Genomic DNA, 15,698 nt, shown 5'->3' on the forward strand with positions numbered 1-15,698 from the left:
AGACCCACAAGCCTTTTTGACATGAGACCTGCTATTATATTATAGTCAACATTCCAGTTCTAAAGGTTTCACCGTTGGTAATACAGTGGGGAAGTGTGCTGTAAGAAGCTTGGGAGTTGGAGTTTCACGTATCTTTTCAACTTGATTGTTGACAGAGTTCTGTAATTTTGAATAACTTCTCACTTCTACTTGTGCCAAGTATTGAATTTCTCTGAGAGGGTAAGTCACTTAAGGGTCTGTGGTGTCCTGTCTAACAAAGGGACACTTTTAAGATAAACTTATTTCAGTTCTTGGGGGTAGGGCAACACAAATCCCTGAAAGGAGTACTTCATAAACAAGGAAAAATATTATTATGTGAAATATTTTCAGGGTGAATTTAAGTTGTTTGCTTAAATTATTATATGGAAACAGATGAAACACAGGCCTCCTGTAATTGAAGGACGTTCTCCACCGGATCGTTCTAAAATGACCATGAGAGACTTGATATACTATCTGCCAGAAAATAATCCTATGAAGTAAGTATGACTCTTTTTCTCTCTCCTTAGGTTAAATGATTTTTCGTTTTCTACCTGTTTAATAATTGTGAAAAGGAGAATTCTTAAATCTGGAATATTAGCACAGATGCAGTGTAGTTGAAAAGGTAACAAAAGCTTCTGGACACTTTCACATCTGCTCAATCTTCATACGGAAACGAGAATGGAGATTAGTTTGCTTGTTAAAATATAAAACCATAAACCTGTCGCTAGTGTTGATTTCTCTGTACAAATTGCAGAATAATTGCCAAATCTAGTGGACTACAGGAAGCTAAGCATTTCTGCTTCCTAGGTGCTGAAGTGCAAAATGCACTGCAAGACCCAGGAGATCTCTCCATTCCACTGTGTGGAGGTAGCTGTTAGTGTTCCTTCTACAGGTTTTGCCAGTAGCGAGGCTGAATGAGCACCCCAGAGGTGCATATATACAGGGAACACTTTACGCAGCTGGCTGGACAGAGTGCTACAGACAGAGCAGGGCCTTTTTTCTGCACCTACCAAAACCAATCACATAAACAGGAGTACAAGTATCCAAGTCCTGTTCTTCGTTTCAGTAGCAGATGAGTTTTCTATTATTGTCTGTTATCACTTGCTGGTTAATATTTGTGTTCTTGTGTGTTTTATTTATCACTTTCCTTGTTATTTTTTCTTTTACACGGAGTAGTCCTTGAGCAGGTAGCGAGCTAGATACTCTCAGGTTCCCTGTACCCTTACAATGGATTACTGCTTGAACTGTCTTCTGCCCTTGCTTATACAAAAGAAAGTGGTGGTTGTGCAGTCAGACTCAAGTCTGGATGTGGTACAAAGAATTGAAAAAAAAAATATTTTGTGTTTCTTTGTCCATTATCCACTAAAAGCAGGTTTTGTGGACTGAAGCAGAAATGTATCTGTACAAATGTTCATCTCTAGCTTTTTATAACATTCTAGGTCTTCATTGGCAGAAGAAAGGAGAACAGAAAAAAATTCTGCAGTGGGTCAAATGAAAGAGTAAGTCTTGGTGATGGAAGTACTTATAGCTAAAAAGTTTTCTGAAAAGAACTGTGTTTCTGTGGTAAAACTAACAGTGTATGTCTCCTTTTTACTGTTTCAGTATCAGAGCCCTTATTTACAACAAATTGTAATTTGGTAGGGGAGGGTGGTTAAAGAGCATTTTGCTTTCAATATTATGTTTTTGGATTTATCCGTTTTACAATAGAATGGAAAGCACATTCCAGAGCTTAAGTATTGACTGACTTCCTGGTGGGTTGCATTGCTGGGCAGTTCGTTAAATTGTTGAACATCTGGCACGCAGAGCAGCAATTCAAAACACTAACAAAAGTGATATTTTTGTTTGGTTTCTTAAAATTATAGGCAGGAAGAGAAAAGTACTCCTGATCATGAAGAGGAAGATGAGGAGGAAGAAGCAGAGAATGGGGAGGAGAGTCAGGATGGTCCACTTCTAGTTCCTCGTGTGAAAGTAGCAGAAGATGGTTCAATTATTCTGGACGAAGAAAGGTAACAAATTCTGTGCCTACTCAAGGACAGTGTATACTACATTGCTGCTTACTTTGTGAATAGAGGACAGTTATTTTGGACAGGGACAAATGTGAGTGGTTTTGTGTTGAGAGTTGAGCTATCCTAACTTATGAAACAGTGCAAATATGTGGCAAAATATGAGCAACAGTTACCTGCAGCTCAGTAGTGGCAAACTTTCTTCATGACAAATGTTTTTCTGAGAAGGAGATAGAGAGGAAGATGTCATATTTTATTACAGTAAATTCATGCTGAACATTTGTCAAACTTCCAAATGTCTTGTATTTAGTTTACTTTGTTTCTCACAGTAGCGTGTGTCTGCTTACTTTTATTCAGTTGTCAGTATGATTTGCTCCATCTTTGCATCTTGCATGTTGCTGCTTTATTCAGCTGTCAGTGTTTTCAGTAACACTGCTTAGAATGTAACTTTTTTTAAAGTATTAGATTACCAAATTATTGAGTTCCCCAAATGTATTATTAGCATGGGATTTAGGCCAAGGTGTAAGGCTATAGCAGTCCCGGTAAAGGAACTTCAAAGTACTGTAAAAGGCCGTGGAGAGGTTTTTGTGGTTTTGCAAAATAATTTTATTAAATGTTGAAAAGACAATCTTTTTTCTTTTAAGATATTTAGCTATATCTGTCTGTACTGTGCCTTATAAAAAGGGAGAAGCAAATTTACTTGCACAGACTGATTAGTTTAATTTTCTTGCCACATAATCTACATGTTAATGTAATTATTAAACCCGATTGCAGTGCAAACTCTGACTTATGGCAGGAAAAATATGAATAGCTGGCTTATGAATATCTACTATGTGTCTTGTTAATATTTTCAGATGAGCCTCTTTGTGTGTTTGCTTTTTCAGTCTAACTGTAGAAGTTCTAAGAACAAAAGGTCCATGTGTTGTAGAAGAAAACGATCCCATCTTTGAGCGTGGCTCTACAACTACATATTCCAGCTTCAGGAAAAGTTTTTACACAAAACCATGGTCAAATAAAGGTCAGTGTATTTTTGGTTTCAGGTTTTGAGTCTGCAGAGAAATCTTAGTTTTCCATCTATGCTTTGTACTCAACAATTTTTATTTCAAGTGGAGTAAATGGATCTACTTCTGTGTGATGCAGTCTCAACCCTGCAAACTCTTAAAAACAAGCAAAGCTCTGATATTTAATGTGAAAACTGACATGTTTGAAAAATCCAGTGCCTTGTGGTATGCAGGCTACCTCTGAATTTTTTTGTCATGGGCATTTAGATGCTGTGGAAATGCTAGTCTGCCTTATCAAAAGCGTGATTTTGGATTCTGATGTCCAGGTATTTGAGCTGTATATAGAACAGTTATCACTTCTTAACAGCTTCTTTACTTGGTTCTTCCAGCATGGGTAGGATTAAATTCTGTAAGCCATCTCTATGTGGGCTGATTTCAGTTCACATGGGCAGCTGCATTTTTTTGGGTGGGTAGGTGGGTTGTTTTTTTATTATGCCTGCTGTGAATTGATTATTTTCTCTAGGCTGACAGCATTGTGCAATACTTTTCACAGCTGGAAATTTTTTTTACAACCATAGCTAGAAAAATTAGCTTCAGAATTCACTGTGCTGCATTTGGAATACACTTTTTTCTTGTTAACAAATAATAATGGAGATGGCATTTTTACACATGCTTTTTTCTGGTTTCTGTTTGTGGTTGGGTTCATAATAAAAAATAACATTGGCAGTTTGAAGTTGGTTAGCTTTGATTTACTAGCTTTACGAAACGTATTGCACATTCTGCAATTTTGTCATCAGTTAGACATTTCTTTCTGTTAGTAGTTCATTCAGCAAATGTTACTAGAGCTACTTACGTAAAATAGCACACATGCTCCAGCCCAGCTGAACTTGCAGCTGGAGTAGGTAACTTTTAAAGTTATATATCTCATTGCATTAAGTTTGAAAGGTGTTTTTCTTTTAGATAGCAAGAAGGATGGTTAACTAAGTACTTAAGTGTGTGTATATTTTTTTATTTTTTTTTTTCTTCCCCTGCAGAAACAGACATGTTCTTTTTAGCTATCAGTATGGTAGGAACAGACTTTTCCCTGATTGGACGGCTGTTTCCTCATAGAGCCAGAGCAGAAATTAAGGTAAAAATTGAAACACTCAGTAAAGCAATTAGACATCTGTTTTCACTTTCTGTTTCACTTTTGCTATTCCTATACTTCCTCTATTAATATTGATAACTTTGATGCTAACTGGCTCTGTAGCAATGCTTTTTAATACCTGTTTCCAAGAGGTAGTAAATATCTGAAGTATGAATATGCAGGGTTAAATTTTGAGCAACATACCTAGTAAATCTAACATATCTAGACACAGTGTGTCTTGATTTTGTTTTAACTGAAGAATGTTGCTAAGCGTAAGTGGATGTTTGGGGAGGGTCTTCTGTGTTGCCTCTTCCGTGGTATCCAGCTGGGGAAATCCTCGATATTTCAAACCCTGCTTAGACTAGAAGTAAGGACAAATATGTTGAAAAAAATAAAAAATTATGACTGGTGATATCTATTGGTGACAAATTTAAATTTTAATTAAAAATTGGTTACAGACTTGTGTTCTGTGAGTGTGCTTGCAAGTTCTAACAACTTCAGTGGGTAGAAAATTTTGTTGCGTTGAAGAAGTTTTATCTTGATCTACCATTTGTACAGTACAATGTTGCATTTCTTCCTTACTGAAAAAGACAAATATACCTTTGCTTTTAGAACAAGTTCAAACGTGAGGAAAAGGCTAATGGATGGAGGATAGACAAAGCTTTCAGTAAGTAAAGTAAATGTACCCCACCCTACAATGAGTCATTAAATGGTAGTTATCTTTTTTTCATGGTAACCTTGCTTGAATTAATAATAAGAAAAAGTTTTTGCTCGTAGGTGAATTCAAAAGCTGGGGAATCTTAGGTTTTTATACCAAGCATGGTTCACAGTAAAAATCCGTAGGTTTAATTTCTGGCTTTTCTATATGTCAGATAAAGGTGATTAATATAAACTTTCCTATATATACTCAGATGAAGATTGTTCTGATTCACGGGAATTTCTAGCACAATTACTTAATGTAAAGTGCTTTGAGAATCCTTAAAGTCTTTGTGTGTTATTTGAATGAGCTATTTAAATCCTAGAACAGTGTGTTAATAAATTATTTGATGCTGTGATACAATTCATGTATTTGTCACTTCTTAAATTTTCTGAACTACTAGATACTGTAACCTTTTTATTATTTGTTTTTTAAAACCAAGCTACCGTAATCCGTATATATGTCAGCTCTTGTCGCTGCTCAAGTGATACAGAAAGTGTTTTCAAAAAGCATGTCTCTGTTTGAATTTATATAACCTTTGCTTTTTAATATCACAGCATGTATCACTGAGCATTTTACAAAGCAGAAACTTGGACAAATCACCAACTTTGAAATCTTTTCTATTTCTTTGCTTTAATCTGATAGAAGAAAAGCGGCCCTTTGATTTTGAGTTCTTCGCCCAGCTGCTTGAGAAGGTCTTAGCAGATGAGGAAAAGAGGAAGCAAAAGACTGTTAAAAGCCAGAAGCCAAAGGAAAAGAAGCGATCAAGGCCTCGGAAGAAGCCGAAAGGTACTTCAAAAGAATGCTTGAGATACTGACTGCTGCTCTGTAATGGTAATATGTTGCTAGCAGAGGAAGAATAATGTAGGGAATCTTTTCCGTCCATGTTCCAGATGGGGCAAGAGGATCCTGGCTTCATAGCATAATTTTTTCAGATGTAGTTTACTGATGTGCAAGGATGGTAATAATTGGTAGCAGCCAGTTTCCTGGGGTGTGTTTTCTCTGGGCAGGAATGTGAGACTACGGTGAGCTTAGTGCTCTTCCACAGTCTGAAGCACTGATATTCTAATTTAACAGTTGATAAGTATGTCCATGAGTTGCTAACAAATTAATTTTTAGAATTCTTGAGCCAAAACCGCGTTTTTGGCAAGCTCTTATGTGACTTTTAACTTCAATTTTTCTTACAATTTTTCTTTTAAGGGTTCTATTTCTCCTTTAATTGTAGTTTGACACCTGAAGTTTGAAGGGCGTGATTCGTTTCAGGGATTCTTGTAAAAGTTGTTTTAGTTTTTCTGGTCTATTCAGAAAAAAGGATAAAGATTATGTTTAATTGCTAGTGATCACCATGTAGTGTCTTACTACCTCAGTACCTGTGAAAAGACATTTCATAGACGTGCTTAAATTAAAAACAGTTATACTGACACTGTTTCCTAAATTCTCTGCCAATTCTCTGGGTTGTTCACTTCTATGTTTTATGAGAACCCATGTTCTTGTAAGTTATATAGTGGAACAAAGAAGTGAACAACCTTTTAAAGGGGATGCTAGCTAGGAAGCAACATCGTAGTTTAATTCTTAACACTGGCTTAGTGGTAGCTTTTCTAGATCTCAGATTTCAGTTTGATTAAGTAAAATGTCCCACCTATTAGGGCTTACAACTACACATAGAAATTCTATTCATAGACTTTAATGCTGGATTAAAGGTGCTTTATCTATAAAGCAATGTGAGTTTTCTTTTCTACTTCTCTTGCATTTTGGATTTTCCTAATTACATTGGAACAAGTTCGAATAAGAGTAATAAAAAGCCCAGGGAAAGGTTCTTGCTAATTGATGTTCTGCATAAATATAAGATCAAGACAAAATGTGCTGAAAAGAGGAGGGCAGAGTATTTTAGAAACTCTTTAAACAAGAAAAGAACTTGTGAATTATTAGCTAGATAATAATTCAGCTGTCTTATGTAATGAAAATAATTAACTACAGTACATCTATTGATCAGAATTACTTTTTCATGGCATACTTTCTGCGACCAACAGCACTTCTTTCTGCAAAAAGATGATACTTATTTTCATGAATAGCAGTGCCTGTTTTTTCTGCATCCAAAAGTGACTGTGTAACCTGCTAAAATATATAGGAACAAGAACATTTACTAAATTTGCTTTACATTCTGTATTGACTTTACCCTGGTGAAGTGTTTTCCCATGTACAGAATGTGTTTGGCATTTAGTGTTGAAGTTAATTTGTGCTGAAGCTTTTCTGTTGAGTCAGTGACTGACTGCTCATGGTCCTTCTTGTATGCCTGGCAGTATGTTTGCAGTGATGTGTGAATTCACAAGATGCTGCTACTGGAAATACCTTTGCGATTTACGGCTTCTAGTACTGCACCAGTCTGTTAACCAGGAATTGTATTGTCTCAATAGCAAAGGCTGCCAGGACAGAAGCTGCTAATGATCAAGATGATCTTCAGGAAGCTAGAATTTCTGATGCAGAAACAGAAGGAGATGCTGTGACGGCCAAGAAAGAAAATGAGGAATCTTTGGACATTTCTGAACAGGCAGAGGAACAGATTGCACTAGAGCCAGCATCAGCAAAGAAGAAGAGAAAAAAGAAGAGAGAAGATTATCTTGAACAGAAAGTGGAGAATCTTCCAGAAGAAATGGCTGCCCCTTCAAAAACCGCTGAGGAAGGGAAATCCTCGAAGAAAAGTAAGAGGCAAAAATGCTCAATTTCAAATGTTCACATACAAATTTCATATAAGGACGCTGCAAACTTAACAATGAGAACTTCAGTTTTGATTTACATCACTGATCTGCCTTGAAAGGTTGTGAAACAATACCTTACAAAATCAGCTTCCATAATCTAAACTTTTTTCCCTGAGATCAGTTCTTTTAAATCTCCATAATCAGGAATTTTCTACTGGGATTTTTTGATTTAAATTAACTCCTGCTTCGTTGTAGCTAGGGTGTGAGAATTGGAATTCTAAGGTGTTGCCAAAAGTGTCTAAATTGACTTAGTTCTTATTCATTAGCAGAAAAAAAAATCTGTGATGCAAACAGTGATGGTCATACCACCTGTAGAGAAGAACTGGATAGTGTTATTGAAGGAAAACAAGATGAGACTGCTGTTCCAGAGGAAGAGAGACCAGAGTCCTGTTTATCCGTGGATGACATAATGGAGAGAGAAAGTGATGTCAATTTACACAGGTGATGTTTACAATTGAAAGCTTAGGCAAAATAAAAAATAGTTTAATGTTTTAATATTGGTTGTATATATTCATGCTTACCATCATGTTAACTGGCACAGAATGGGCAGGTTTTTGGTTTCTGAGGACTGTCCTGGGTTTTAGTAAGCTGTTTTTAATTTACACTTTCAATATATTGGTTGCCCTTGCAGAGTTCACTTACATTGGTACTAAAATCCCATCCAAAACTGCTTTCACTTTTTTTTTTTTAGGGTGTTCATGAAGGCTGTTGGCTTACCTTACCTAACTCCTAATATTTCTGTCAAAGCACTGCTTGGTAATGTTGCCAAGTAGTCTAGCTGTACACTTGGAATTGGTATCTATTTTTAATAAGATGGTTCTTGTGGGAAAGGAAAGTTGCTTGGACCTGTTTTGCACAGAACCTGGGTGGGAGGCGAGCTTCTGGTTTCAATTCTGGGCATTCTTTTAGTGGAAAGAAAATGAATGTTTTTTTTCTTAAACTTATTGTACAAGAAAGTGGTAAATCTGAAAAGTCATTATGAAGCTGATACCTGTAAAGGAAAATGGGATGAGGTTATGTATGCAGATATGTTTTTCATTTTGCAAAATCATCCGGAGTGGCAGAAGAATTGTGGTATTAACATCCCACCACAGGACCCCCTAGTCTTATCCTTAGAAAAGGACAAAAGAAGTGAAAGGAAGGAACAGAAGAAAATTAAGAGGTGCTGCTCAGCATGTAGTATCGGACAAAGGTGTTTAAAAGCGACAGACCTCAGAAAAGAAAAAGAACAGGCAGAGGATCAGCCTGAAGATTTGGGACTACCCCCTGCGTTACAAAAGTTGCCTCCTCCACCTCCATCATTACTATCCAGAACAGATAGTAGCAGTAAGGAGGAAGGAGCAACAAATAAATTTACCCCAGTTACCACACGGACTCGGAGTAAGACTCAGAAAGTTAGCAAGAGGAAAAAGGTAAATATATGGACAGATTCCAGATATGCTTTTGGAGTTGTCCACGCTCGTGAGGCAATTTGGAAGGAACGAGGACTACTAACTGTGCAAAGGAAGCAGATTAAATACGCTGAGGAAATCCTTCGCCTGTTAGAAGCTGTTCAACTACCAACAAAAGTTGCCATCATGCACTGCCGAGGACACCTGAAGGGTAACACTGACCAGGAAAGAGATAACAAGTTGGCTGACTATGAAGCTGAACAAGCGGCAGAAAAAATGCAAGAGATTTTGGCCTTAATCCCAGACAATAGAAGTAGAAACTTAATTGACCAAGAAAATACTGACTATTCTAAAAATGATAAAGAATTAATAAAGAGATTAGGAGGACAGATTCCATCCCAGGGATGGGCCTACTCAAGTGATGGCAGAATCATAGACCTTGCTAAACAGATATGGGGGGTGGTTAAAGAAGAACACAATAGGACACACTGGGGAGCGGACTCCCATTATAAATTTTTAAATCAGAAATTAATAGGGAAAAATTTATATACTATAGTCCGACAAGTAACCCAACAGTGTGAAATATGTTTAGAAAATAACCCCAACACAGATAACCAGGTACAATTAGGAAGTATTGGAAAAGGAAGTGTACCAGGAGACCATTGGCAAATTGATTTCTCTGAACTTCCAAGAGAAGGAGGGTACAGGTACTTATTAGTACTTGCGGATATCTTTTCAGGTTGGCCAGAAGCATTCCCTTGTAGAACAAACAAAGCAAGGGAGGTAACTAAGGTATTATTAAATGAAATAATACCTCGATTTGGAGTACCAACAGTTATCTCCTCGGATAGGGGGACGCATTTCTGTCCAGAAGTAGTGCACCAGGTCAGCAGACTATTAGGAATCAATTGGCAGTTACATACGCCCTACAGACCACAAGCCAGTGGGCAAGTAGAAAAAGTGAACCACATGATAAAACAACAGATAGCAAAAATATGCTGAGAAGTGAATCTATATTGGTACCAAGCATTACCTATTGCAATACTTTGGATATGTATAAAACCTAGGACCAAAGAAAACCTGAACCCTTTTAAAATACTATATGGGAGACCATATCAGGCTAAATATCAAGGGGAAGATTTGAACCAGTTGGGATCTACAGAATTATGTTATATCCTTGGGAAACAATTAGAAAATATTAGTAAAAATGTCTTGGGTACCAGGGCTAAAGGGTTAGATCACTCGATCCATCCATTTAGCCCTGGAGATTGAGTTTATGTTAAGAATTTTTCAGGTGACCCACTGAGAGAAAAGTGGAATGGACCTTACCAGATACTGCTGACCACTTTCACTACAATCAAAATTCGAAAACAACCAGCCTGGATCTATTATTCTCGAGTGAAGAAGGCTCCTGAAGCAGGATGGATCGTCGAAAAAGCTGGCGGTTTGAAACTGCAGTTACAGCAGTAACTTTGTTAAACCTAAGCTATTTAGTGAACATTTGGAGTGAGAACTTTTATTACAATGCAATTCGGATGATAACGAACACCATGAGAGCTAAGGATTGTTGGATTTGTACTGCCTTACCAAAAAGTAACATGAGACTCCCTTTATATGGGGTGCAGTCTACTCATTGGAACTGTGACAATAATACTTGGCCCGAGTTTTGGAGAAGATACGATGGAGGATACTGTGATTATGACAACTCGACCTACATGACAGGGCCAAGATTTGACCTACAGATATTAGATAACAACACCCAAATATTAGTCAAAAATAATAGTTGCCTGTGAAAAGCAAGATCCAACACTTGTTCGTGCCGAACCCCCTTCCATACACACAAAAATTATACTTGCAGGAACGGGTGGAATGATTATTAGATCAACAACACTACTGTAGAAGTGGGAACTTGGGATTTAAAAGGGACAGGTGTGGTATATATTGATTTTTCTAACCCAGTTAGAAACCTATAGCCCCTTGAACTGAGATTATTTTAAGAATGTATCAGTCAGCTGGGTGAACCGTGGAACATTTTACAGAGCTAATCTCACAGCCGCTGACAGACCCCAAAAATTACCCGATGGGTATTGGTGGCTATGCGGCGATGGCATTAGCAGAAAGCGACTCCCTGCAGGTTGGAAGGGAATGTGTACTGTAGGTCACCTAGTCAGCCAGGACCGAATATATAACCAGTCCCAAATACCTAAAGGCATATTGAGAACGTCATGGAAACGAGCCAAACGGGAAGACAACCCACTTATAAGTAGGGAAACAAAATTTCATAGCTTCGTCAGATGGTTTTTGCCGTGGCTAGGAGTAAGCGAACTAGAGAAAGCCATAATAAACATTTCCCCAGTTTTAGAGAAGATGGAAAATCTAACAATACATACTATGAAAAATTTACAGACAGAAGTATCATCCCTTAGTAAAGTTGTGCTACAGAACCGAATGGCATTAGATTTATTCCCTCTTCTTTGGTGGTCAATATGTGTGATCATTAATACCAGTTGCTGTGCATGTATCAATAAAGACAGACAGATAGAAGCAGATCTGAATACGCTCTGGGAGAAAACACGAGTGTTCCATGAAGTAGCTTTGTGTGATACTTCCTTGGGGTTTCCACATTTATGAGATAAAGTAACGTCTTGGCTCCCTAATTTAGAATGGTTAAAACAATTATTGATGGGATTAATCACCCTGATAGTTTTAGGAATACTTGTTTGCATCTCTCTCAAATGTTTCCTCTGGTGTTGTCAAAATTCAGTTGAGACATACAGTGACTGGAAAAGGAACAAGATTAGGGACCAAATAGAAACTAGAAAATACTTTTCCTCGACCCTTGAAATAAGACTGAAGAAATTTAAAAATATACCTATAAAATACAATAGTGAGGATTCATAGCTTTCTAACTACAAATCCTCAAAAGAAAAGGAGGGATCTGATACCTGTAAATGTAAAATTTCCACTTACCAGAGTGACTGTGATTAAACTAAACTAGCTCCTTGCTGTTTTGAAAAGATAGGAAAGCTTTAAGATAAAGAGGCTCCTCAATAACACTACTTAGACAAACTTGACTTGCTGTTTTGAGAAGACAGGAAAACGCTAAGATAGAGAGGCTTCTAAATAATTCTACCCCAGACAGCTCATCCTTGGGAGGGCAGATGCACCAAGCTACAGAAATAGAGACATCAAGAGGGCAACAAGACCGGAGCAAAACACTCTGGAAGGACACGGTATACGTAATCTTGGAACTGAGTCTGCGCAGAAACAAAGGTCAACCAGCGGACACTGTGATGAGGAGTATAAGCCTTCATCTTGAGACCCCGAAAGACCACCCGAGGACCTAACAGACATGCGTGAAAGATATTAACATATGCTAATTAGTTATTGGAAATGCCATGAATATGCTAAGCATTTCTCAAGAATATAATGAACATGTATATTGTGATTGTGTTTAAACTGAAATGACTGTTTGGTGCGCATGTTTGGAGGAGAGGTCCCCCGTGTGCCCGGCACTGCAATAAAGAATACCTGCTTAATAGCCCTCTGACTATTGAGTCTTTAACTCCGGCTTTTCACATCATCAAAGCTGTTAGTGCTACTTCGGAATTTCAGGGGTTAATTGGTGTATTTAGCTGTATTGTGATTGCTTGTTACTTCATACAGATTCCCAGAACTTTTATGTGCTTTAGTACCTTATTGGAAGCATACAAAGAAACAGCATTTGTCTATGAACTCAACGTGGATTGTTATGGAAGATATGGGGAAGAAAAGCTTATGCACACAGTATTTATATATTAGTAAAGTCTGTTTTCAAAAAACTGTCTTGTCTAGAATACCCAGATGGGATTGTGACATCTTCTTGTAATAGCATTGCAGCAGTACAAAAGTTGTTTTAAAGCTCATATCCTGCAGATATCACTAAAACTTGTCAGTTATTTAATAGCAAAATTGCATAATTTTTTTGCAACTTAATCCATCTGTAAACAGTAATAGTTTCTTAGTTAAAATACACTTAAATAATGGTTTTATGTGGTTTTATTTATTTCAGCTTTGAAGATAGCAATGATGTTATACTGGAAATGAAATCTGCTAAACTGAGAACCCTAGATATTAGAGATGATACATCACAGGAAAGCCAGATTTCGGAGTTACCTGTTTCAAAGATTAGAAGCAAAGAAAGACAATCTGAAGAAACTAGAGAATCAAAGGTATTTTAATTTTCCTGTGTAATTCATACTTCTTAAGATCTTCCTGGTTACTGTTAGAAGTGTTTTTGTAAATCAAAGCCATTTTTGGTTGTTTTTGTGATGTTTTTACTGCTAGGTGGAAAAAAGGCAACAAGCCAGAGAACATCACCAGAACTTCAATACTATGAATTTGTCTGGCTTTAATGAGTTGTCTGTTAGACTGATTTTATTCAGTGTATACTGTGCATGCCTGGCTTACCTCATATATAATTTAAATAGCTGAACTGTTTAATTATTCAAAAAGGAAGCAGTACAATATCAACAGTAAAACCTTGGAGCAAGATTTTGCTGGCATATTCTAGAAACTTGTTTGAGCATGATGAGCATTGGGTTGTTTGTGCTGCCTCAGAATGGAAGCCTACATAAACTCTTGTCCACTGGTAGTGGCTGCCTTGAGGTGTTTCAGGAAAGATATATAAGAAACTGGGCCAAGATGGAATTATCTTTCTTCGTGTATGTTCTTATCAGGTCCAGCAGTTTAGAAACTTCCTGGGATTGCATCTGGCTTTTTCTGAAGCCCTTGATGCACCTCTTACTCATGAGTTTGTCTAGCTCCTTTTTTGCATCTATCTGTACCTTTGTCATGAGTTGTATGCTACAGCTGAGAGCTCATTCCTTTAATTATTCACTTAATAAAAAAAAAAAAGTGTATGCTTTGGGTTGTTTTAAGCCTAGTGCCTGGTAGTTTAATATGCACTGTACTTCCCCTGTTATGTTCCTGTTCATCTTTATGATGTTCCTGTTTATCTTCTCCAAGCTATTCTTGTTTATAATGCCACTTCTTCGTCTCCAACAATATCATTTTCAAGCTGAAGAGTCCTAATCTTGCACTTCTTATATGGAGAAAGTTCGGTTCCTCTGGTTATCCTTCTATCCTTGCTTCATTGTCATTTTTGGAACTTACTATCACACTGTTTAAAGATTTGTGCTGAGGGGTAGTGGATTACTTTCTCTTGTGCTTTCTAAGATGAAGAGTGATCATGTGGCTAAAGTGTGTGGGGACAGATTAGGAAATTCTAAGTGCTAGTGTCTCCCTAATGTGAAGGGCAAATTATTTGGCCTTTGGCCTCAATTTTATATTCTGTTACCTAAAATTATGTCTTCATCTCAATGGAAAATCAGCTACTTAAGATGTTTGTAAATACTAAATGCCTGTAGTTGGAAATGTTATAACAATACAATCTCCTGATACTAGTTTGAATAATATTTATAAAAATTAATGAACTGAACCGGATAGCGTGCTATATATACCAGCCTATTACAGTGGTGTCAGTAGCCTGAGTAGCTAAGCTCTCTGGCTGATTAATTATAGCTGCTTAACATGAGAAAAAGGCATAATAGTCTCTAAAACTGATAATTTCAAAAGACCTTTTATGTCAGTTCTAATTCTCTTGGTCTGCTGTGGTGAATTTACTTTAAAAATATATGAACATAATTGCTGACCTAAAACTGAAAGTACTCAGCCAACTAGTGATGTGAAATATGATTGTTAATGAAGAGATAAGGAAAGTAGAGACATTATTTTTTTATGCAGTAGGCTTTTACCTTAATTGACTAAATAGATTGCGTAAAATCTTTGCTGTAATTGCGATTAGTTTGCGATGTTGTGAAATTTTTTTTCACTTTCAGAGTAATGGTCAGTGGTCTCTAGGAAAATGATGTAAATACTAGACCTGGAAAGTAATGATAGCTGATACTGCTTCAGGACTCTGTTATCAGCTTCATCCAATTAAGGCAAAGGAATGAACTGACAGAAACCTTGTAAAATTCAACAAGGGGAAATGCAAAGTCCTGCAGCTGCAGAGGAACAACCCCAGGCACCAGTATGTGCTGGGACCCACCCAAATGGAAAGCCGCTTTGCAGAAAAGAACCTGGGGGTCTTTGCAGACACCAGGTTGATCATGAGCCAGCAATGTGCTCTGGTGGTATTAGGAGAAACGTTGCCAGCAGGTTCAGAGGGCTGGTCCTTTCTGCCTACTCAGCACTGGTGAGACCACACCTGGGGTACTGTGACCAGTTCTGGGCTCACCGATATGAGACACATGGACGTACTGGAGACAGCCTGTGAAAAGGCCATGAAGGTAGTGAAGGGACTGGAGCATCTCTCCTGTGGTGAAAGGCTGATGAAAGGGACAGTTCAGCCTGGAGAAGAGGAGGCTTGGCAGGACCTCTTCAATATCAGTATAAAAACCTGAAGGGAGGGTGCAAACAGGATGGAGCCAGGCGCTTTCCAGTGGCGCCCAGTGACAGGACCAGAAGCAAAACAAAACGCAGGAACATCAAGAAATATTGTTCACTGTGTGGTCAAGCGCTGGCACAGGTTACCCGGAAACACTCTGGAGTCTCCATCCTTGGCAATATTCAGAAGCCATCTGGACATTGTATAGGGTAATCAGCTTTAGGTGGCCCTGCTTAAGCAGGGGGTTGGACCAGATGAGGGACCAGAGGTCCCTTC

At 37.7% G+C, this 15,698-nt stretch overlaps 1 protein-coding gene across 7 annotated transcripts in view; it reads left to right on the forward strand.

Annotated features, from left to right (window-relative positions):
* BDP1 (BDP1 general transcription factor IIIB subunit) overlaps positions 1–15,698 on the forward strand; it is a 57,837-nt gene that overhangs the window by 4,678 nt on the left and 37,461 nt on the right. For 5 of the 7 annotated variants that reach the window (XM_075447295.1, XM_075447301.1, XM_075447299.1 and 2 more), the window contains exons 3-12: positions 412–515; positions 1,458–1,517; positions 1,881–2,024; positions 2,906–3,039; positions 4,057–4,151; positions 4,761–4,815; positions 5,491–5,634; positions 7,260–7,544; positions 7,868–8,042; positions 13,044–13,203. In XM_075447295.1, the coding sequence (XP_075303410.1) occupies positions 412–515; positions 1,458–1,517; positions 1,881–2,024; positions 2,906–3,039; positions 4,057–4,151; positions 4,761–4,815; positions 5,491–5,634; positions 7,260–7,544; positions 7,868–8,042; positions 13,044–13,203 (1,356 nt within the window). The remainder of the gene's footprint in view (positions 1–411; positions 516–1,457; positions 1,518–1,880; positions 2,025–2,905; positions 3,040–4,056; positions 4,152–4,760; positions 4,816–5,490; positions 5,635–7,259; positions 7,545–7,867; positions 8,043–13,043; positions 13,204–15,698) is intronic. The other 2 variants (XM_075447296.1, XM_075447302.1) reach the window with 1 other exon arrangement.

Source organism: Opisthocomus hoazin, chromosome Z (assembly GCF_030867145.1).
Source record: "Opisthocomus hoazin isolate bOpiHoa1 chromosome Z, bOpiHoa1.hap1, whole genome shotgun sequence".
NCBI lineage: Eukaryota > Metazoa > Chordata > Aves > Opisthocomiformes > Opisthocomidae > Opisthocomus > Opisthocomus hoazin.